Source organism: Archocentrus centrarchus, chromosome 12 (genome assembly GCF_007364275.1).
Source record: "Archocentrus centrarchus isolate MPI-CPG fArcCen1 chromosome 12, fArcCen1, whole genome shotgun sequence".
Taxonomy (NCBI): Eukaryota; Metazoa; Chordata; class Actinopteri; order Cichliformes; family Cichlidae; genus Archocentrus; species Archocentrus centrarchus.
The window spans coordinates 21,685,115-21,708,473 of NC_044357.1; the positions used below are offsets into that span (position 1 = coordinate 21,685,115).

The 23,359-nt window shown below is 39.6% G+C and overlaps 1 protein-coding gene across 1 annotated transcript in view; it reads right to left on the minus strand.

Moving 5' to 3' along the window:
- LOC115789007 (voltage-dependent N-type calcium channel subunit alpha-1B-like) overlaps window positions 1–23,359 on the minus strand; it is a 204,858-nt gene that overhangs the window by 35,771 nt on the left and 145,728 nt on the right. Inside the window, exons 25-34 of the mRNA XM_030742154.1 lie at window positions 22,340–22,515; window positions 21,594–21,723; window positions 20,095–20,224; window positions 19,231–19,290; window positions 18,684–18,790; window positions 6,763–6,859; window positions 2,815–2,975; window positions 2,568–2,705; window positions 808–1,009; window positions 157–321 (exon numbers count right to left, since the gene is read on the minus strand). Coding sequence (XP_030598014.1) covers window positions 157–321; window positions 808–1,009; window positions 2,568–2,705; window positions 2,815–2,975; window positions 6,763–6,859; window positions 18,684–18,790; window positions 19,231–19,290; window positions 20,095–20,224; window positions 21,594–21,723; window positions 22,340–22,515 — 1,366 coding nt within the window. The remainder of the gene's footprint in view (window positions 1–156; window positions 322–807; window positions 1,010–2,567; window positions 2,706–2,814; window positions 2,976–6,762; window positions 6,860–18,683; window positions 18,791–19,230; window positions 19,291–20,094; window positions 20,225–21,593; window positions 21,724–22,339; window positions 22,516–23,359) is intronic.

A 23,359-nucleotide genomic window follows, 5' to 3' on the forward strand; every position in this document is an offset into this window, starting at 1 on the left:
TTTATAAAAACATCTCCTCTAATCCTTTTTAATATTTCAGCAGTCTGTTGTGTTGGGAACTGCATAAGTATCACTGAGCCAATGCACTATTTTGTCTGCCTCAGAGGTACCTGAGAGAAACTGCTGCATGCCTCATTAGGGGGAGAAATAACTGACCTTCATCATCAGCACGACAGTGTTGAGAGCGATCAAAGTCATGATGGCATACTCAAAAGGAGACGAGACCACAAATTTCCACATTTTGTACTGGAAGGACTGCTTATTCTCTGGCATGTATCTCGTCAGTGGCTTGGCATTGATGGCAAAGTCAATACAAGCCCTCTGTAAGTAATAAGACAAAACAAAACAGACTGGGTAAGAATGGTCTCTGATGTGATGCAAGAGCTTTATATTTTTCATCATAGAGAAGAATTCAAACTTTGAAAAATAAAAGACACTTGGCATGCCACTAATGACTTTTCTGAGTGTAATATCAAAAGATGATACCACAACTTAAAGTTCTCTGATAACTAGCAAACACATCACAGATAGAAAACAGCAGGATTTTCACAAAGTCCCTTCGAAGAAGAGATGAAGAGAGTGAGAAGATACAGTAAGCCCTGCTGCTTCCCTTTTAAGTGCTTTATTCTCTTTAAGGGGATTGTCATGTTTAATATGATTTGCATAGAAGAGATATTTAGAAGAGGATCACCACGAGTGCTAGTGCTTCTGAAGAAATTACTGTGCTTGTGCTGTGTGTAGGGTGGACAGTCATTTGTTTCCCAGAAGAAGAAAAAAACAATAAAGTGCATTATTTTCCTTTCTCACCTCATTCTTTTCCAATGTACATTCTGACATGGCTTTGTCTCCCTGCTCCTGAAAAGTGATGATGATCAAAGCCACAAATATGTTGACAAAGAAGAAGGGAAACACCACAAAGTAGACCACATAAAAAATGGATGTCTCCATGCGAAAGCCTGGACTGGGACCCTGGTCCTCGTATGTGGCATCCACAGAGTGTTTCAGGACGCTGAAAGAGAGGGAAAAACTGAAATGACTAAAGATTTTCACAACCGGTGGTAAGGTGTTGTAATGCCTTACAAAATATCTGTGTAGGTCCAATAACTTCATATTGGTCCTCTGTTTTCTTTTTGTCCTCGTGTGACTAAACCTCCTCAAATGTATTCAAGTTGGCTCCAAGAAAGTCTTTTCATGTCGCTCTATTCAATTGTGTGTGATAGAGTGCTGATTAGAGCTTTTAAATACCTCGGGCAATACCTAAAATTGCATCTATTGATAAAACCATCAAACATAGAGGCCACTTTAGCAAGTAAATTCCCAAAAAACAAAAGTTTTCTGATTTTCATTTGTAGTTTGCTTGCAGGCTTTGGTTGCTTGCTGGTAATGGGCCCATGTGGAAAACAAAAGAAAGACGTGTGATCTTGAAACTCGCAGCTATCATCTGATGACAACTTCGTTTTTTTTTTTAAATACCTTTTTCTAATTTATAGATGGAACAGGACCATCTTGAACTGGATATCTGCTCCAGGATATTCTAATTACACTGGAAGCCTTGAAAAATTGGCCATTGCCACCAGAAGCTAAAGGGGCATCCACACACGAAGCAATTCGACGTGGTGACCACAGAAAGCCGATGACATTTAGCGAGTTCACGTGACAAAATTTTTCTCAACTCTGAGGCAAGCGATTGAAGTGACTACCAATAAGAAAAAGGATACCAGTAATGGACACGGTAAATAAATGGGCTATCTAGGCAACTGGAGTTTAATGCAACCAACCGTCAGCACTCCCAGTGTGGACACTCTTTTAATCAGCAGAGAGCCGATGAGGTTCCCAGAGCACTGTCTTCCATCATTTCCATTTAATTTATTACATTTTATTTATTTTCTTCTTTCTTTTATACATTATCTCTGAATCTGTATCTTTTTAGGTTACAGCTTTTGTTAGTTGAACCTAATGACAAAAAGTTACAAGGCTGTATCTTTGGCACTCATATAGCAGTATCTGCAGGTACAATATCTTATCATAAAACCAACCACGAGTCCTTCCTTGTGATCATGGTGTTATTGGGCTGTCACAACTTGTTTCGAAGATTTTTAGCTCTCACGACAAGCTCACTCAGTTTAGCAATTTACTTTTCATCTTCAGGTAAGTGCATGAAATGCAAAAAGCAAACAGGCATCAACGACCTTTGACAGAGGCGACGATGAATCTGCTTGTGGTAGTTCAGCGCAGGCACAGACATTAAGGCACAGAATGCCAGACTAACATCCATGCAATGGGACTTGATTACATCTTAACAGAGTGCACAGTAATTAAGTCTGGGAGAAATCAGGTACATTTAAACTGCACAGTACAATCTGCCCCCAGGTGTGCCGAATGGCTTTCAGGATGAATCAAATTCCAATGTGAAAAAGGCAAGAATGCTCCCAATATTCAAATACTTATTATCAGCTAAAAAATGCAAGCACTATTTCTTTGTAAACCAATTCATCAGATTTATCAGTTTCATGTCTTCGATGCAGGTGCTACTCAAATGAAGCGATGTGCAGGCTGTCCTGACTTACAGTGGCCAGCCCTCTCCGGTGGAGACGGTGAAGAGTGTCAGGAAAGCCCACAGCACATTATCATAGTGAAACTCGTACTTCTTCCACAGTCTGTGCTGAGCCTTTACATCATCCTTGTCATAATCCAAAAACTGACCCCTGAAAAGAAAAGGGCAGACAGAAGCAATTGAAAAGATGTGACCAAAAAAGGAGAAAAAGCTGAACGAGTAAGAAGTAGCTAGAAGAGAAAACAGTAATAAAAAGGTACCTGCAGTCTTTCTCCAGGGTCTTGGACTCATCAGTGCAGTAGAAGAATTTCCCCTTGAAGAGCTGAACAGCAATCACAGCGAAGATGAACATGAAGAGGATGTAGACGATGAGGATGTTGAGGACGTTCTTCAGAGAGTTCACAACACAGTCAAACACGGCCTGAGAAACACACACACGAGTACACAGAACTGTAAAGTTCTTGAATAATCAGGAACCGTCATATTTTAAAGAGCTCATTGTACCTTATTATCCTAACAGAGCACTTTGTTCTCAGACTGCTGGCTTACTTGTGGTTCCTCGAGTTTTCAGAGGTAGAATGGGAGGCAGAGCCTTCAGCTTTCAGCCCCCTCTTTGTGGAACCAGCTCCCAGCTTGGATCCAGGAGACAGACACCCTCTCTACTTTTAAAATTAGGCTTAAAACTTTCCTTTTTGATAAAGCTTATAGTTAGGCCTGGGTCAGGTGACTTTGAACCATCCCTCAAGTTATACTGCTATAAGCTTAGGCTGCGGGGGGCCTTCCCATGATGCACTGAGCATTCTGTCTTCACTCATCTCTTTTCACTCTCTGTGTGTTTATACACCTCTCTGCATTTAACCATTAGCAACTAAAAACTGTCTCTCTCTCCCATACTGTGTTTTGTGTCCTGTCTCTCCCTCCCCTCTTCCCCAACCTGTCACGGTGGATGGCTGCCCCTCTCTGGTTCTGCTGGATGTTTCTTCCTGTTAAAAGGGAGTTTTTCCTTCCCACTGTTGCCAAGTGCTGCTCATAGGGGGGTCATGTGATTGTTGGGGTTTCTTCCTAATATTGTAGGGTCTTTACACTACAATGCAAAGCACTTTGAGATGACTGTTCTTGTGAACTGGCACTATTTAAATACTACTGAATTGAACTGAACTGCACAAGATTAAATTGGACTGAATTGAAATGCTGTTGTGTTCTGATAAGTAATCTGGCTTTAGATCAAATCTAGTCCACATACAACCACTTTGTTGACACAATCAGCCTCTTTTTAATTTGCCTTCCATATGCAAGCAACCAAATAAGCGCATACTGGGTACATGAAACCACATTTGCATGAAGTCTATTTCGGTGCATCTCTGCCTGTTACAGTACTCTCTCTGTCAGCTTGTGCTGGGATCTCTCTGAGAGATGAAGCGCTTTGTCGATCTATTCTGACACGTATTCAGTGTAACCAATGAATATGCTGCTGCTTGAGTGATTCCTATCAAGGCTGGTTTTCCTCCAGAATGAGGACAGAGCTACTCTAACCAGCCTGTCTGTCAAACCACTCTGCACAAGTATCCAAGAAGAGTTGTGGATGGGCGTCTGTCTGCCACTTTCGTTCTGTCTCAATCATCTCCCTTTTACCACCCCAATCAGATCTCTCATCTTTTGTCAGATACATTACTTTTGGATGATCAGTTTCATCCAAACAGCAGAGGGAAGCTGTCATTTCTGTGTCTGAGGCAACATTTGAGGGTCACAACAGCATTTTTTTTGTTCTTCTTCACTGATTCATTTCATCACACACCTTTCACGGCACTTGAGATTCTATCTAGCACTGTATCCAGCTTTGGTGCTCCCAGTGCTCTTTTTTGGATAAACCTAAAATAAAGTTTTTAAGGCAAAATATTGTATAAATTATAACTATTGGTTTAAAACGTCTTTGTCCAGAGGACAAATATCTGTAGAGATCAACTCTCCAAAAGCTCAGTATAATTAACACAACACCTCCAATAATAGTAGCTTAAATCCAGTAGTAGTAGTTAAAAAAACACACCTTTTCATTCTTTAATTTGATTTCTTTTTTTTTGCACAATTTAAACATATTTGTATGAAAATGGAAGACAAGACTTCACTTCTGCAGTAACCTAATATCTGCAAGAAAGTCAATTTGGAATAATTGACAATTAATCTCAAACAAAAAGGGAATAACTGCTAGCTCAAGATTGACAGGTGAGTGAGCACCAGATAGGTCAAATTAAACTAAAGCTGCAGATGCAGTCAGCAATCTAGTCTAACTGACTAAATATATCAAGAGTCATCACCAAAATCATAAAACATTGGCTAAACAATGTAATCAGTGTAATGTGTCACAGTGCATTAGACACTTATTAAGTATGCGTTTCATTGTTAATTGCCACATTGCTCCTTTGAGTACCAAATACTCACCTACTGTAGGTGTGTAAGGTAGTGAAGTTAGTAATGAAAATTAATGAAGTTCCTAAGTGTTCAAAACCATTGCAGCTTAATGCATTTCTCCACCATTAAACCAGGTGGTGTTTTATAGGGTGACTGGCTACTGGCATTTATGACCCCTCTAAAACAGCTGCTACAAAAGAAAAGCACTGATCACGCTGAAAACAAACAGAAACTGCATTTTTGGTGATTTATTATTGTTCTTAACTGGACAGGCTTCCCATTCATTATAGAATCCAATTTAAGATTGTATTGATCATTTTTAAATCAATACATGGTATGGCTCTGCTTTACATCTAGAAACTCTTAATCCCTTATTATGCACCCAGAACCCTGCAGATCAAAGAGTCAATTTTTGTTAAAGGTTCCACAGCCCAGCCTTAAACTAAAGTGGGGCATGTCCATCAAATGCAGATTTTCCATTACGCCAGAGAAACACATAGGTCACCTAACTTTATTTTAACACCTGCCTGCAAAAATGACCTATGAGGTCTTTTTTGTTTTTTGTTTTTTTTTAAAGGTGGACTGGCTCAAGCATGATCACACTTTTACTGTTTTAGCTCCAACTCTGTGTAAGGAGCTCCCTCATACTACTGTACCAGAACAGCTGAGTCAGTGCTTCAGACACATACTGAATATACAAAGGGTAAACTGAGACTGTTCTGTGACACTAGTGTCCATTAAAAGAAAGTGCTGTGAATCCAAACCTATGACAGAGGAGCAAGCGTCACACTTTTCAGGGCCACCGTTCAAGCACATGTGATACTGTACAGCAGGTTTTCTGCTACTTTGTCGACCTCCTGACTGCGTGCCCTGCATGCATGCCCGAGATGTATAAGGAGGAGACATGGCACGCAACAAATGCTGAATAGCGCCAGCCGATCAACAGACAAACCAGGATTTACATGAGGCAGTTGTGTTGCTGCACTGATTCTTGTAGACATTTGAGGTTCAAAACTGTTTCAACTGCATGTAGGCAGGTATATCCACTACTTATTATACTATAAGTGTATTTAAATGTGCATCGTTTTTCTTGGCTTAGTAGGCATACTGTGTTTGTGTGTTAGTGTGGCTCGCTTTCCTCCTCCACTCAACAATCAGCACTGGAGTGCAAAAACTGGAGCTGGGAGATTACCTTTCACCAGCATTTGTGGGCCAGTTTATCAGTGTTGTAAGCTGTTAGTGAGTAGCTGTTTAACCCTGTGTTCAAAATCCTCTTTTGACCCTTGTTTTTTTTTACCTGGACACTACTTCCCTCATGCCCTAGCCCATTCCAGGGAATGTATTTAGCATGCCATTGTATTCAACACCAGAGCCAGAGTTGTTTAATGAGACAAAGTCACTCTACAAAGAAAAAAGTAATTATTTTATACATGCACTTATCAACACTGGTAACCACTCAAATTAAAACCAGTAATATATGTACATAGCTGCCAAGATCGGTGCTGAGCTTTTAGATGGACTTTTACTGTGTGTTCTGGGAAATGCAAGAGAAAAAGACTGTGTGCCTTCTTGCACAGAACTGCTTCTTTACTTCTGATCTATGTGACATGAGCTCTGTAAAGGATGCTCTGAAGATTTATTCAGTCTCACATTTAAAACTACAGATTCATAAGTAATTTTAAACATGACGTTAGATCATTACTTGTAATACTGTGTCAATCTGTCAGTGCTGCACCAGCTACTCTGTTTTTTTTGTTTTGGTTTGTTTTTTTTTGCTCTTTTGACAGATTCGATTACTGTACCTTCAGTTTGGGCAGCCGTTTAATGGTCTTCAGTGGCCGCAGGACCCGCAGGACCCTCAGGGACTTGATAGTGTTGATGTCCTTGCCTTTTGTCCCTCTGTGTAAATTGAGAGTACAGTTAGTCTGGTTGATGTAGTGCAGCCGACACTCAAAACCCTTTCAACTCAGGCTGCATTAACAAGAACTGGACCAGGTTTATATTAGAGGATGTATATATATTCTGTTAGTAGAACACATGCATGTGAGTAAGGTACAGTATGTTATTCTACAGAAACATGGTCCACCAGGCTTCTCTCCTTATTCTGATACTTTTGTATTTACTGTGTTTCTTTTCCTTCTTTTCTGTTCTTCTCTTTGTCTGCTTTATTTTGTTTTTAATTACATTTTTACATTCTTTCATTCCTGCATTTCATTTATTTTCTCTTCATGCATTTTTTTACTTTTCTCATCTTCCTTCTTGGTTTTCCTTCCTTTCTTCTTCCTCGCCATCCTTCTTTCTTTCCTTTATTTGTTCTTCCCTTCCTTCCTTTCTACCTACTTACTTAATTTATTAACCCTCCTAAAACCTGACTACCCAGGGTTGAGACCAGAAAGCAGAGTCTTACACGCCTCTCTGCAGCTTCTCTCCTCCTGCCATCCCCCCAAAACCCCATCCCCATAGAGTCGGTGCCTGCTCCCAAACCACCAAAAAAAAAAAAAAAAAACAAATATCAGCAAAAAGAAAACCTATTTAAGCATAAAAATTCAAAAAGAAAAAATAATATAGCTTCATCAACAGCACCAAAGAATAAAACAGTTAAATGTGGATTATTAAATATTAGGTCTCTCTCTTCCAAGCCCCTGTTAGTAAATGATTTAATAATTGATCAACATATTGATTTATTCTGCCTTACAGAAACCTGGTTACAGCAGGATGAATATGTTAGTTTAAATGAATCAACACCCCCGAGTCACAGTAACTGTCAGAATGCTCGAAGCACAGGTCGAGGAGGAGGATTAGCAGCAATCTTCCATTCCAGCTTATTAATTAATCAAAGACCCAGACAAAGTTTTCATTCTTTTGAAAGCCTGACTCTTAGTCTTGTCTATCCTAACTGGGAAAATCAAAAACTTGTTTTATTTGTTATTATCTATCGTCCACCTGGTCCTTCCTCAGAGTTTCTGTCTGATTTCTCAGACTTTTTAATCTGATTTAGTGCTCAGTTCAGATAAAATAATTATAGTGGGTGATTTTAACATCCATGTAGATGCTGAGAATGACAGCCTCAACACTGCATTTAATCTATTGTTAGATTCAATTGGCTTCTCTCAAAATGTAAAGGAGCCCACCCACCACTTTAATCATACTCTGGATCTTGTCCTGACATATGGCATAGAAACTGAAGACTTAACAGTATTCCCTGAAAGCCCCCTCCTGTCTGATCATTTCTTAGTAACATTTACATTTACTTTAATGGATTACACAGCAGTGGGGAATAAGTTTTATTACAGTAGAAGTCTTTCTGAAAGTGCTGTAACTAAGTTTAAGGATCTAATTCCTTCATTGTTATGCTCTTCAGTGCCAACACAGTGCAGAGCAGCTACCTAAACTCTGCTCCCAGTGAGGTCGATTATCTTGTAAGTAGTTTTACATCCTCACTGCGTATAACTTTGGATACTGTGGCTCCTCTGAAAAGGAAAGCTTCAAATCAGAAGTGCCTGACTCCGTGGTATAATTCACAAACGCACAGCTTAAAGCAGATAACCCGAAAGCTGGAGAGGGAATGGCGTCTCTCTAAATTAGAAGATGCTCATTTAGCCTGGAAAAAGAGTTTGTTGCTCTATAAAAAAGCCCTCCGTAAAGCTAGGACATCTTACTATTTATCATTATTTAAAGAATATAAGAACAACCCCAGGTTTGTTTTCAGCACTGTAGCCAGGCTGACAAAGAGTCAGAGCTCTGTAGAGCCGAGTATTCCTTTCACGTTAACTAGTAGTGACTTCATGGATTTCTTTACAAATAACATTTTAGACATTAGAGAAAAAATTATTCATAACCATCTCAAAGATTATTCTTCATGTTCGGCTGCTTTCAGCACTGCTGGTATTTGTTTAGACTTTTTCGCTCCAATTGATCTTTCAGAGTTAACTTCAATAGTTACTTCCTCCAAACCATCAACATGTTTATTAGATCCCATTCCTACTAGACTGTTCAAAGAAGTCTTTCCAATTATTGATGCTTCAATCTTAAAAATGATCAATCTGTCTTTATTAGTTGGCTATTTACCACAGACCTTCAAGGTGGCTGTAATTAAACCTCTACTTAAAAAGCCATCACTTAACACAGCTGTCTTAGCTAATCATAGGCCAATCTCCAACCTTCCTTTTCTCTCACAGATTGAAAGAGTAGTTGTAAAACAGCTAACTGATCATCTGCAGAGGAACGGTTTATTTGAAGAGTTTCAGTCAGGTTTCAGAATTCATCACAGTACAGAAACAGCATTAGTGAAGGTTACAAATGATCTTCTTAGAGCCTCTGACAGTGGACTAATCTCTGTGCTTGTCCTGTTGGACCTCAGTGCAGCTTTGATACGATTGACCATAACATTTTATTACAGAGATTAGAGCATGCTATAGGTATTAAAGGTACTGCACTGCAGTGGTTTGAATCATATTTATCTAATAGACTCCAATTTGTTCATGTAAATGGGGAGTCTTCTTCACACACTAAGGTTAATTATGGAGTTCCACAGGGTTCTGTGCCAGGACCAATTCTATTTACATTATCAATTTTCATTGTTATGCAGATGATACTCAGCTTTACCTATCCATGAAGCCAGATGACACACATCAATGAGTTAAACTGCAGGAATGTCTTAAAGACATTAAGGCCTGGATGACCTCTAATTTCCTGCTTCTAAATTCAGATCAAACTGAAGTTCTTGTACTCGACCCCACAAATCTTAGAAACATGGTGTCTAACCAGATACTTACTCTGGATGGCATTACTTTGGCCTCCAGTAACACTGTGAGAAATCTTGGAGTCATTTTTGACCAGGATTTGTCCTTCAATGCACATATTAAACAAATATGTAGGACTGCTTTTTTGCATTTGTGCAATATTTCTAAAATTAGAAACATCCTTTCTCAGAGTGATGCTGAAAAGCTCATTCATGCATTTATTACTTCTAGGCTGGACTATTGTAATTCATTATTATCAGGCTGCCCTAAAAGCTCCCTGAAAAGCCTTCAGCTGATCCAAAATGCTGCAGCTAGAGTACTGACAGGGACTAGAAAGAGAGAGCAGATTTCTCCCATATTGGCTTCTCTTCATTGGCTCCCTGTTAAATCTAGAATAGAATTTAAAATCCTTCTCCTCACATACAAGGTCTTGAATAATCAGGCCCCATCTTATCTCAAAGACCTCATAGTCCCATATCACCCCAATAGAGCACTTTGCTCTCAGACTGCTGGCTTACTTGTGGCTCCTAGGATACTTAAGAGTAGAATGGGAGGCAGAGCCTTCAGCTTTCAGGCCCCTCTTCTGTGGAACCAGCTCCCAGCTTGGATTCGGGAGACAGACACCCTCTCTATTTTTAAGATTAGGCTTAAAACTTTCCTTTTTGATCAAGCTTATAGTTAGGGCTAGGCTGCTGGGGGGGTTCCCATGATGTACTGAGCGTTTCTTTTCATTTACCTCCTTTTACTCTGTTTACTCTGCCTTTAATCATTTGTTATTAATCTCTGTCTCTCTTCCACAGCGTGTCTTTTGTCCTGTTTCTCTCCCCTCAGCCCCAACTAGTCGTGACAGATGACTGCCCCTCCCTGAGCCTGGTTCTGCTGGAGGTTTCTTCCTGTTAAAAGGGAGTTTTTCCTTCCCACTGTTGCCAAATGCTTGATCATAGGGGGTCGTTTTGATTCTTGGGTTTTCTGTGAAAAATAATTACTCTTTTTTTCTTCTTTTCCTCCCTTCATCTTTCATTCCTTCCATTTCCTCCTTTCGGTCCTTCTTTCCTTTCCTTTCTCCCTACCTTTTCCTTCCTACCTTGTTCCTCTTACTTGTTGTCCTTTGGCCCCCTCCTTCCTTCCTTTCCCAATTTCCTTCCTTTCCAGTCTTCCTTCCTGCTTTCCCTTAATTCTTCCTTCAAATCTACCTTATCTCCTTTCTGTGCCCCTTTCCTTCTTGTCTTCCTTTTATCCTTCCCTCTCCTTCCTCTCTGCCATCCTTGCTTCTCTGAAACCTCCTCAACTTTTTCTCTTTATTCAATCCATCTTATTTCATTGTTTCTTTTCCTTAATTCCTCGACATCCTTCCCTCTTCTTTCCTCTCCTCCTTTTACATCCTTCAGTCTTCCTTCAACCATTCATTATTCTAGTCCTTTTTAATGCTCCCTTCTTCCCTTGCTGCCAACCTTCCTTCCTTTTTCTTTTGCCCATTCTCCTGTTCTTGTTTCCATACCTACTTACCTTCTTTCCTCCCTTATTTTATTGATCCCTTTCCTCATTCCTTCCTTAGTGCCCTCCCTCCTTTTCTTCATTCAGTCATTCCTTCCCTTTCACACTTTCTGAATTGCTTTCTTCTTTTCCAACCATCCTGTCCTCCCTTCCTTCCTGGCCTTCTCTTCCGTCCACTTCTTACATGCTTCTGTATTTTTTCGGTTTCTGTTTTTCTGTTTCCTGTTCTAATGTATTTTCTTTCCAACCCTTTTTAAACATTTCATTTTCTTTTTTCTTTGTTCTCCTTTTCCTCTAATCTTTCCCTTGGATTGTTTTTCCATCTTCAAAATCCACAATAAAAGCTTTTCATACAACACAGTGAAATTACACTTCTTCAATTCATGCTTCAAATTTTTGCTGAAGAACTAAAACTGGTAGTGAATTTTTTCATGGAATGCTTCTTTGGACACTTCTTCCACAATACAAAGCTAGCTTTTTTTTTGTTTGTTTGTTTTTTACAGTAAATGCACAAAGAATCTGCCACAGGTGCAGGAGGCAGTTTCTTTGCAGGAACCATTGCTGTCACTGCAGATGCTGCACATTTTGATCACTAATTATGGGAAGTAAGCGTGGGGGTTTAAAAACTAGCTGTTACGATAATTACATACAGTTGAGCCATCATTCAAAGAGTGACATTGGCCAAGGACAGCGTGAGTGTGAAGGATTTTTAATTAATTAGTGGTACATAATGTGGCTGTCACACTCGATACACAGCGTTTCTAGTTCATTCCTTCTTGACTGTATTTTTTAAAAAGTAAAGAAATCTATGCGAGCGCAAATTTAATGCAAAAATCTAATGTTTGAAGGATTTAGAGAAAGCTCACAAAAGCTGTAATCTCAGTGTTATTATCTGCCACTGGACCCCCTGTGGCTCATCAGTAACTCAGGAAAGTTACTGAATACACAAACTACAAACTAAAATCACAACTACTCCCAGAGTACTGAGAAAAGAAAGATTCTTAAATTAACAACAGTAAAAAATAAATAAAAATGCACCCATTGTACATGATACAAAGTTTAATTTCACGCTTTACCAAATATATCTAAGTGCACTTTTTCTTACAGAGCAGCAACAGACAAGTTGTGTATAAAATATTTCACTACTACCTCCTCCGTGTACAGGGAGCTCTGTGTAGAGGACAATATAGAAAAATGGCAATTTTGACATTTTCTTGGCACCACTAATTACACTGTTGCTGTCACCTAATTACAATGTTACAGATGAACCAGAAAATGCATAAAAATAGTCATCAGATATTTTATTAGGTACACCTTGCTAATACTGGGTTTGACCCAGTTTTGCCTTCAGAATTGCCTTAATTCTCCATGGCACAGATTTGACAAAATGCTTTGCAAATGTAGCTGCACAGCCATGATGCATATCTCTCTTTCTTCGACATCCCAAAGGTGCTCTGCTGGATTGAGATCTGACGACTGTAGAAGCCATTTGAATAAAGTGAACTCGTCATGTTTAAGAGACCAGTTTGAGATGTTTGAGTTTTGTGACAAGCATGTTATCCTGGTGGAAGAAGCCCTCAGAACATGGGAGTACTGTGGCCATAAAGAGATGGACATGGGCAGCAATGATACTTTAGGCTGTGATGTTTAAATGACTAGGGGCCCAACGTGTACCAAGAAAATATTCCCCACACAATTACACTACCAGCAGCCTGAACTGTTGGTACTGTATATGGCAGGACGGATCCATGCTATCATGTTGTTTATACCAAAGTCTCCCTAATGTCTCAATGCTGCAGGAAAAAATGAGACTGGTCAGACCAGGCAGTGTTTTTCCAATCCTCTTTTGGTGAATTGTAGCCACAATTTCCTGTTCTTAGCTGACACCCAGTGTGGTATTCTACTGCTGTAGCCCATCTGCTTCAAGGATCAACATGTGGTGCATTCAGAGACGCTCTTCTGCTTTGGTTCTAACGAGTGGTTATTTGAGTTACTGTTACTTTTTTAATCGATTTGAAGCAATCTGGTCATTCTCCTCCAACCTCTGACATCAACAAGGCATTTTTGCCCAGAGATATTTTGGACCATTCTCTGTAAAGCTTAAAGATGGCTTTGTGGGAAAATCCCAGCAGATCAGCAGTTTCTGAACTACTGAACGATAGTTCAGTTGTTCCGCCACTTAAATCACCGTTCTTCCTCATTCTAATGCTCAGTTTGAACTTCAGCAGGTTGTCTCGATTATGTCTGCATACCTAAATGCTGCCATGTGACTGGCTGATTAGAGACCTGTATAATGAGAAATTAATCTGGTGTACCTAATAAAATGACCAGTGAATGTATTTTATTAAAATAATAAATTTAAAATAAATTGTGGCAGTTTATGTTGTGATGCAGTCCTCACTTTTCTATTTCTCTTTTTCTTTAACCATCAGTGGTTGACATACTTTGAATGCAGGCAATGCAATACTCCGTATATTCAGCCATAGATTACAAATATATCTGTATACACAAATAAGAGTTCTGTAAAGAACTCACACTCTTTGGTTTAACCCTCTCTGGAAAGTCCTATTAGTTCTAGAGATCCAAAAGCACCTTTAATCCATTTAACATACATAGGCTGTTGGTGTTAGCATGCTAGGCTAAGAAGTGTATGATCTACAATAGTAGATAGCATTATTTCCAAAGACAAGGAGTAGGCATATCTATAATTTTGTTGCCAGTAACCCTAAAACCAAGCCTTAAAAGATCTTTGGAAAAGTGAGGAAAGTTCCTCTTTTTCAGAATGTTCTCGCTCTGATGCTCCCAAACTGAAAACGGTCCTCATTAAGGTAGCTGGACAAGCACAGACACACTCGCACAGACCCAGGTCAGTATGTCAGTGCTTCACAGGGTCTCATTAAAAAGAATAGATTGTTAGTGGGGACTAGGGGACTCAGAGAAACCCACCAAAAAATAATGAACATATCTATTTTTTTAATATGTGGCGACTGGCGAGGGAAGGACAGAGCTCAAACCAGAAAGAAGCATGGTTCCACAATATTTTGGCTCCTGAGGCCTTTTAAATTCTCAATGAAAATCTAACAAAATGGCATGCAGCTCTCATGCTTGGATAACTTGGATACCCTGGCATGCAGTCTGCAAAGTCAATGCCAGTCCTGCTATTCAAGGACCTCAACACATTGAGATGGCAAGAACAGTCTCCTGGTAGCTTTCAGAAGCGCCACACGGGGAGGAAGATGTAATGTGTTCACCAGTGGTGGGGCTGGGTGGGTGGGGGGGTGCACGGTTGTGTGTTCACACAGATGCAGCACAGATCAGCGCTGATTGCAGTGTGTTCAGCAGCCAGATGTACGAGGTCATCTGAAGTAGTCATGAGTCTGAACTTCTGAAACTGCTGTTCGCTCATGAAAGAACATTTGCTGTTTAGGAACGCAACATCTGACATCAGGATGCAAAAAGCTCCTGCTATCTGTTTCGTAACTGTATGTTTGCCTCATATTTTGCCATTTCAGTGGTAATGGCAAAAGCTGAAAATACATGTCAAAAATCACATTAAAAAAAATAGAGCAGGGCAGCATTTTTGAGGCTCATTTAGATCATCTAGTGCATAATCAGTAGCTTGTTTGCATATTTTCTCCATCCTCCTCTTTACTTTCTACTAATGGGAGTATTTTTGAAGCTGCAACATTGCAAGAAAACACTGCTCACCCACTGTGGCGACTGGCTATTTCTATTTATTTAGAAAATAAAATAAAAAAAAAAAACAATGTTAAAAGTAGGACATCCTCTAAAAATCTTTATCTTTTTCTAAACTTAATATTAAGAAAACAAAAAGTGTTACCTGTCTTAACAGAGAAAAACAGGTGTCTATTATCTTTTTCCTTACAAACATGGCAGGATGTGAAGAACACCTATATATATATTCAAGGTGAATTCTTGAGAGAAGCTATAATCCTTTATCAACTCCACTCTAGTTCCACAAGCAAAAAGAAGGAGCGATGAAGGCGGAAGGTGCTGATCTATTAGCAATTTAATGGGTTAAACTTCCTTTAGTCATGATTAAAAGAGCAAACTGACAGGACAGATAAGGACTTAAGCTTTGTTATCAGATACAACTGATAACTTGAGTTCGAAATTATGCAGACTCCTACTGACCAAATCAGCATCTGTGTGTTGTTTAACTTCTGAAAGCTATGAGGGAGAGTTCCCAATATTGACCTTTTGTCTCGATGTCCCAATATTGGGACAGGAGAATAGGTTTATAAAAGGGAGGGAGAGTAAGGAGGGAAGGGATTCGCATCCCAAGCACCTTGGGATGGAGGGCGACAAAGTAAAATACGGAGGCTGATAACAGGAATGTTCTGTGTTTCACATGTGGAGGGTAAAAGGGTATAAGGGGTTAAAAAAAAACAAAAAATAGATACAGACAGTTCCCACCTGGCCACACTTTGTTCCGATCTGATGAGGAAAAGAAATGATAACCATATGCAAGCAGACAATGCACACAGACAGAGAGCAGCATATAAAGAAAGAAAGAGCAAAATAAACACTTTACACAGATATCACACAGGCGTGAAGATATAGTGACATTATTGATCTTTCAAACATCAAAACACATCAAAAGAAAACAAAGATGTAACTTCTGAACTAATCACCCTTTTAAAGACAAAATATGGATGGATAAAAATATTAGATAAAATATTAGAATGAAATCCTGTTTGCGGCGGCGCGAGGAAAACTCAAATTCATGGATTAAAGATGATTATGATGTCATCGATGACTGCATTCACGCTGAAGAAAATAAAATGACCCTCTACCCCCTCATTAAAAGAAAAAACTGAATATGATCTTAAATCTGTTACATTAGTTTTCAGCAAATCCAATCTGTATGTTGTGGAGGTCATCATGAGTCAGCTGATTCTGAGGAGCTGAGACTCATCCTGGAACCAAAGCTGGATCAGGCAGGGTCTCAGCTCTGTGTGTACACCTGACTGCATTTAAGTATACTCTGATCATGCGGTATATCACTATTCCCACAGAAATTATTCTAGGAAATGATCAAATGTAAGATAAGAATAGTAATAATGTTACAGAATTATTGATATTTAAATTTAGTTGTTTTTGAAACACTTTTTGAAAATGATTTTCTTTGATTTTTACATTTTCTGTGACTACATTATCATTTTTAAGCGTTGGTTGTTGATTATTGGCTATATGTTAGCGTGCTCTCCTCTGACTGTATAGAAAAGATGGACGTTAAAATCTAAAATTATTTTATTTAGAGGTTAATCCCAAAGCAAGTCCCTGCAGATAACTGTGTTGGCTGTTTCAAAACAGGCAGTTTGGGTAACAGCTTTACAGTTTGACTTCCTTTTTCCTGTTTCACTGCACCCTACTACTTGTAAGGCATCACATTTATCTATGAAACCTGGCACTGCAAGTGGAGCCTCTTACAGGATTGAATGCTGTGAATCACAGTTGACAAAGGAGCTGATTGGAAGGACAAAATGCCAGACAGGAAGTGAAAGTTGGATGGAAAGATGAAGGGGTTCAATCTGATAACCTCTGGGTGAGTGAGTATCATTAACTGTCCACTATGGGTAAGAAAATCCTTCAGCAATCATTCACTCTGTTTAACAGTTTGGATTTAGTGCTTTTATTTAGTTGTGTGCTTATTATAAGCTCACTGCTCAGTTTCATGTTCATGACTATCTGAACCACTCTGTGAAAGCTCAAACCTGTGAAATGTTTCTGACAGCACAGTATTTTGTTCAGTCTCTGCCCCACTGTGGATTGTGTACATTGTTCCAGCTAATACACTAAAATATGTCCAATAAATGAAAAAGGGTAATTGCACTTATGTAACCTGAATACAGATGTAACACAAACATAGTTATATAACACAAACAGAGGAAATGCAGTATCTTTAATCGTGACTGTGGTGGCGATGATAAGAATAGAAAGTAACAAAATATGACATTTGTGCAAAAGATTTAGCTGCGAGACCATCAAAAAAAAAATCAAAAACAAAAACAAAAAAACCCTGCTGCAAATAAGACGAGCAAAGATGGAGAATAATTGACATAAACAGGCAGAAATACACACGGATAAACAGACAGAAAGGGCAGGCATTACCCCATAAGGCTCCTGAAAGCAATCCAAGCCAGAAAACAAAGCAGAAAGAGGAAAAAGTGACAGAGAGAAGACAGAGAAAGAGTCAGCAACAGATAAAAGACGGAGAGAAGCATCAACCTACAGCTTTTTAAAAATCAGAGACAAAAAGCATTACAAAGAAAAACACACAGGTGACAGGTAGCTGTGGAGAGTTTCGGTCAGTGTGCAAAATAGCGGCAAAAAAAAAAAAAACCTGACAACATTGTTCAAAACAAAATGTGTGATCACCATCTTTCTCCAGAGACCCACAACTCCTCTGGAAAACATTTATTTAAAAATTTTCTAAAGTGTGTGTGTGTGTGTGTGACGTATACCACAGTATCTTAAGTTCAGTTCTTACGTCCATGTCCATAGACTGTATGTAAAACATGGATACAGCCAACATAATGTCACCTAATGGCTTGCAGACATCAGTTTTGAAGCCTAAACATGAGCATATTAATCATCATCATCCTAGTGTTTTGAAACCTGTAGTAAGTCTAGTCTGTGACAAGGTAGTGATTCCCTTTGTTATCATCAATTCTTGATGACATTAAAGAGCTTGAAATAAGTGAATGAGGTTATAAACTGCCTTCAATAAACTCATCGTTCATACTTCATTCACGTATAATGCCAGTTCATTGTTGGTTCTAAGATGCTGCAATGCCACTGGCCCCAACAGATGGAAACACTTCTCTCTCTCTCTCTCTCTCTCTGTGACAGGAAATTGTAAGCAAGCAAGGTGGGAAGTGAGACAAAAGACAGCCGTGCCAAACAGCGCAGCTCTGCAGCACTTTGATGATGTAGAAAATAAGTCGTCATATGCCTCTAGGTTTTGTAAATCTTTTATATAAACTCTATGATCAACGCAGTTTCTGTTTGGATGTCTACTCCCCAAAATTCTAAACTAAAAAAAAACCAAAAACATACGCACAGAGCAGACACTGTATAAGATATTAAATGCAAAGTACCAATTAGGTGGCACCTTAAACCTATCAGCCAAACTGTGCATAACCCATCAGTCGACTAGCAGGGAGGGGCTGTGCAGACTTTATGCAGCAATGAAAGCAGAATTTGACATAGTCATGGCAGTAAAATAAGCCCTGGGCAACAAAAAAGCCTCGGAATTCATGGGAACATAACAGGATGAGCACATTAAAATTCATAATGCTAGTCCACTTCAGTGATGGATAGTGGAGAGAAGGTCGCATCAACACGCCCCCCCCCCCAAAAAAAAACAAAACATTCAGCTTTTCAGTGAAGATGGTTTCCACATCTTGTTGTGTGAAGGAAAAATAATGAACAGAAAGAATTAAAGGGAAAAATCGACTCACGAGCAGGCAAAGGCCACCAGAGCTCCGGTGACCACGATGAAGTCGAGAATATTCCACAGGTCACGGAAATAAGAGCCACGGTGGAGGAGCAGTCCCAGGTCAATCATCTAGGGTCACAGTGAGCGATGGAATTATAGAATTAAATTAGACACATTAGGATGGAGTGTTATCTGCACATAAAACCACAAAGCCAATTAGTGATGTCAGTGACATGCTATCCACAGTTTGCTGGGGTCCTCATTAAGCTGAGATGTGGTTATAAGCAGGTCAAAAGCATCAACTAAAAAAAAAAATGTCTGACAAGCTAAATTTAGTTAAGAACGACTAAAGCTCATCATGAAGTCCTGATTAGACACATTGAAACATATGTATAATGTAGGTAATCTGTTATATTTACTGTACTGTGTGTAATTAAGGGAATCAAACACATTTAGCACACTGCAGAATCCCAGATGTTTGACTTTCAAATTACCAACATCTTGCACAGTAGGTTTTCACAGCAGCTCAAATGAAAATATACCTTGATTTTTTTTTACATCCCTCTCACCTTAATCACCATCTCAAAAGTGAAGACTCCAGTAAAGAAATAATCCAGGTACTTGAGAACCTGCAATGAGTTAAGCAATAAGGAAAAATCCTCAGAGATGATTCACTAACAGAACCAGTGACAGATGTTTTCAGTTTAAGACTCTGTGAAAATGTGTGTGTGTGTGTGTGTGCGTGTGTGTGTGTGTGTGTGTGTGTGTGTGTGAATGGACCAGATATGCACAACATGTTCCTCTGTCCTGCCAGAGCGCTCAAGCTCTGTCAGCTTTGCGCTCTTCTGCACAGATGCACGTTACCTTAACACCTCACAACACGCACACACTCGCAAATAAATAACACGCAAACTCACACGCACAGCTTCACCTCAGTTTCCCTCTGTGCCCCTGACTAGAATGCTAATTATCTGTGCCTGTCTGTCAAAACAACAACAGCAAAAAAAAAAAAATCATCCTTATTCCCAGCATGGACTAACATGTCACACAGGGGTGTAAAGAATACAAAAACACTTTGCAAAACAGGATATTTACCACATTTTGGCATTGTGTTAAAAATATCCCAACCTCAGGACAAGTTTTTTTCACCAAAAAAAATAATTAAAAGTTTGTTTTTGTGCCTCCTACTGCTTGTTCCTTAACATGGGTAAACTGTCAGCTCCCGTTAGGAAGAACTTCTCAATCAGTCCAAACGAATCAGTCAGTGAGCCCAAATGAGACGCGCTTATGTGTGAATCCTCATCCGGCCCTTGCTAGCGCGTGTATTTTCATGCATATACTTGTCCGTGTGTGTTTATCTGTCTGATGACGAGTGTGCTCGTTGTGTGCTTCCAGATGTTTATTTATGAAGTCTTGATGTGGGCCTGACTCACTTGGTTGCGCGGTGCAGTTTGTTGCACAGGGTCCTCGGCTGCCAGAGCGATGCTGCTCAACACAATGACCGTCAGGATGCACTTTTCAAAGTGGCGTAGGTTGACCACAAAGTGACACAGCCATCGCACCCTGCAGGACCGCAAACATATAAACACACAAACACACACATGCACGCACAGGCTAATGTACTACACATTCAGCAGTGACAGCTCACAAGGTACTTCCAGGTGACATCTTTCCATAACAGGCCGCGGACAAACGCGTACCCAAAACAGTACACAGAGGTGGGCATGAATCTTCCTCTGGGCTATGATGTAATCAGCATCAGCTGAGCTCACAGAGCCTTTTAATGCAAGTTATATACAACATCTGCAATTACTATAGTATCTGCATTTTCTGTTATAATCACCAAAGGCAGATATTAGGTCTTTTCATAAGTCACTCCTTGTGACTATGATTCAGTTCTTCTGTTAACTATTAAAAGTTTAGGTCTAAAATGTAGATCACATCATAAAACCAGAAGTTCAACTCATGCTGCCTTTTGACTATTGCACACTTTAGTTCACGTGTATATAAGATCTTCAGAACACTTGAGCATCACGGCTTTTATTTTGAGGTGCTGACGTTCCACCCACCTGCTTTATGCTCAGCAACAATTGACCCCAGGATGCACTGGAGATCATGTTCTATTTGAGTCAACAGAACTACATCATCATCATCATAAAGAGAAGCTTTTTGTTACAAGTACTTAAGGATGGATCCACATTACTTATGCAACAGAAATTATGAGAAAGTCTGACTCCTCGGAAACAAAATTTAAAGAAAGGACGGATGGTTCAGGACTTTTGCACAGTACTGTATACTTTTTATTTGCTTCCTTTTAAAAAAAAAAAATCTCTCCCTCTGTTTCTGTTTCCTTTCTGACTGAATTTACCTTCTGCCTTTTATTTGTCCAACAAGGACCTTTATAAACTTGCTAACTAGACATCGAGGGTGCTGAAATAAGTTTTAGTCTAACCTTTTTAGCCAGCTAGACGACTTTTACCAGTGTTTCAGCCGCCGTTTGCACAACATTTGACTGACTGTCTTGCATTCCCAGGAGTATAATGTGTTGTGGTGTCCGTGTGGGAGTTTAACTGGTGCAGTAAAAGGCCATAAACTGTAAACAGGTCTTCACAGAGAAAATGACTCCTAAATGAAACTATACCCAGAGCTCCACTTGTAGGAGTGACTACTGACTTTGTGTGCAGGTGAGGCATGAAATACCCCAAAGAGGAAGGATTTATTTAAGCAAGTATGACATGTGAGAGTAACGGTGATTAGATATTAACCACTGAAGGAGCAAACGCGAAACGCTGATTGCTTCAGTGCTTTAAAAAAGTGCCTGAATAAATTAATTTAAACAGAATATGTACAGATAAAGAGCTTTTAATTCTCAATATGCTGTTTATGCTAATCCCATGTCGGTCCTCTGAGTCACCTCGACGCTGTAACTTACGGGTTTGTTTGGCCAAAGATGAACATTGAGCTGTAGGGAAGGATCTGCCGAGGCCCATTAGCTGCCGTGTCCTCTTCCAGATCTTTCTTCTCCTCGCTGAGTTGGAGGTTGTCACAGTCGATGTTGTTCACTGATGTGCAAAAGCAAATACATTCATTTAACTCAAAGAAGCACAGACAGTAACAAGTGTGATATTTTCTATGGATGCTAAATGCGGATTTTTTGTCTCTGCAGGAATTTTATAGCCGCACTCGCTCTGCATTTACTGAAATACACGAGACATCATTTCACTAATTAGACGCTTCTCATAAGATTGTGGTTGCAGGGTCAGGACTAAGTGTGACAGATATGTTATGAAAAGCTGTTGTTGACAAATATTAACTTAGTTCACAAACAAACGCACATACTTTTGCTCTTTTACATACAACTTAAAGAATAAAAATGGGAATTTAAATATTTTCTTTTCTTCCTTCAGATTAAAAATCCAAACAAGTGTTATGGCATCAGTAGCATCGTGTGGGCTTCACCAGCAGCTGAAATAAAATTGTGTTTTTTGACAACTCATTTTGTGTTTTATGATATTTGGCCCCTTTTTGATGCGTGATCAAAGTTTACTCACTTGTTTGTTTCTTTGCTGATCATGACATGTGGTGACTTTCTTAGTAAGCTTTTATTACTTTAATTGACTTTATAGCACAGTGATAACTAGCTAATATAAAAAATAATGGGATAAAAAAATAACTTACTGGGTATGACGGTGGTTTCTCCAGGCGGGCCAGTGATGGTGACAGGAATGTGGATAGCATTGCTGTTGAGGCCAGCCTGGCTCGCCCTAGTGGAGTTCTTCTGGTTGTCAGCGTCCTCTGTAGGCTGCAGAGGACTGCAGGTAAGGCTGTCCTCCTCAACATCTGGCTGCATCTCCCTGGGAAAAATAATGGCTTTCATGTAATAGATATTGTTATAGACAAACAGCCCAGTTTGATCTGAGGTGGGCTGGATCAGCAGAAATAGATTACAAAGTTACCTATTAAAACAAATAAATAAACAAAAGATCCTCCAAAATTTCCCTCTTCTTTTTGTGCTAAGAAACACAAGTCAGTTTTGAAAACACACATTTCATATACCACCAATGTATAAAACAGGTAAGAAGTGCAATTTCATCAGTACAATGTCAGCTGCTACGTTGGTTTTTATGCACAGCTCTCTTAAGGTCTGACCACAGCATTTCAGTCAGGCTGAGGTCTGGACTGACACAGCAGCACCTTCATTCTTTTCTTTTTCAGACGTCCTGTTATCGATGTGCTGCTGTGCTTGGCGTCATTATGAACCAGTTTGAGCCAAGCTTTACCTCTTATACCCCATTTGACTGTGGGGTACTTTGGTATACAGAAGAGTTCATGGTCGACTCAGTGATTGCAAAGTGCCCGAGCCAAATCACCGCCCCTCCACCACCGTGCCTGATAGTAGGTATGAGGTGTTGGTGCAGATCTGTGCTGTCTTGTGGTTTGTTGGTGGTTTGTTCAAAACCAAGTTTGCAAACCTAAGCCTTGCTGCCGGGTTCTTTCTCCCGGAAACCCCACAAAGGCATACGTTTCAGTCTTTTTCTGACTGTACTGTCATGAACCTTTAACATTTTTCGTTTGTTTAGTTTTTTGGGTTTTTTTGCAGAGTCCTGTCAAAACTTTATCATTCACATGACTGTAAGCATCTTAAGCACAGGCTGTTTATGTAGCCACCGATCTGAAGTATCAGCCTTTGTGGGCTTG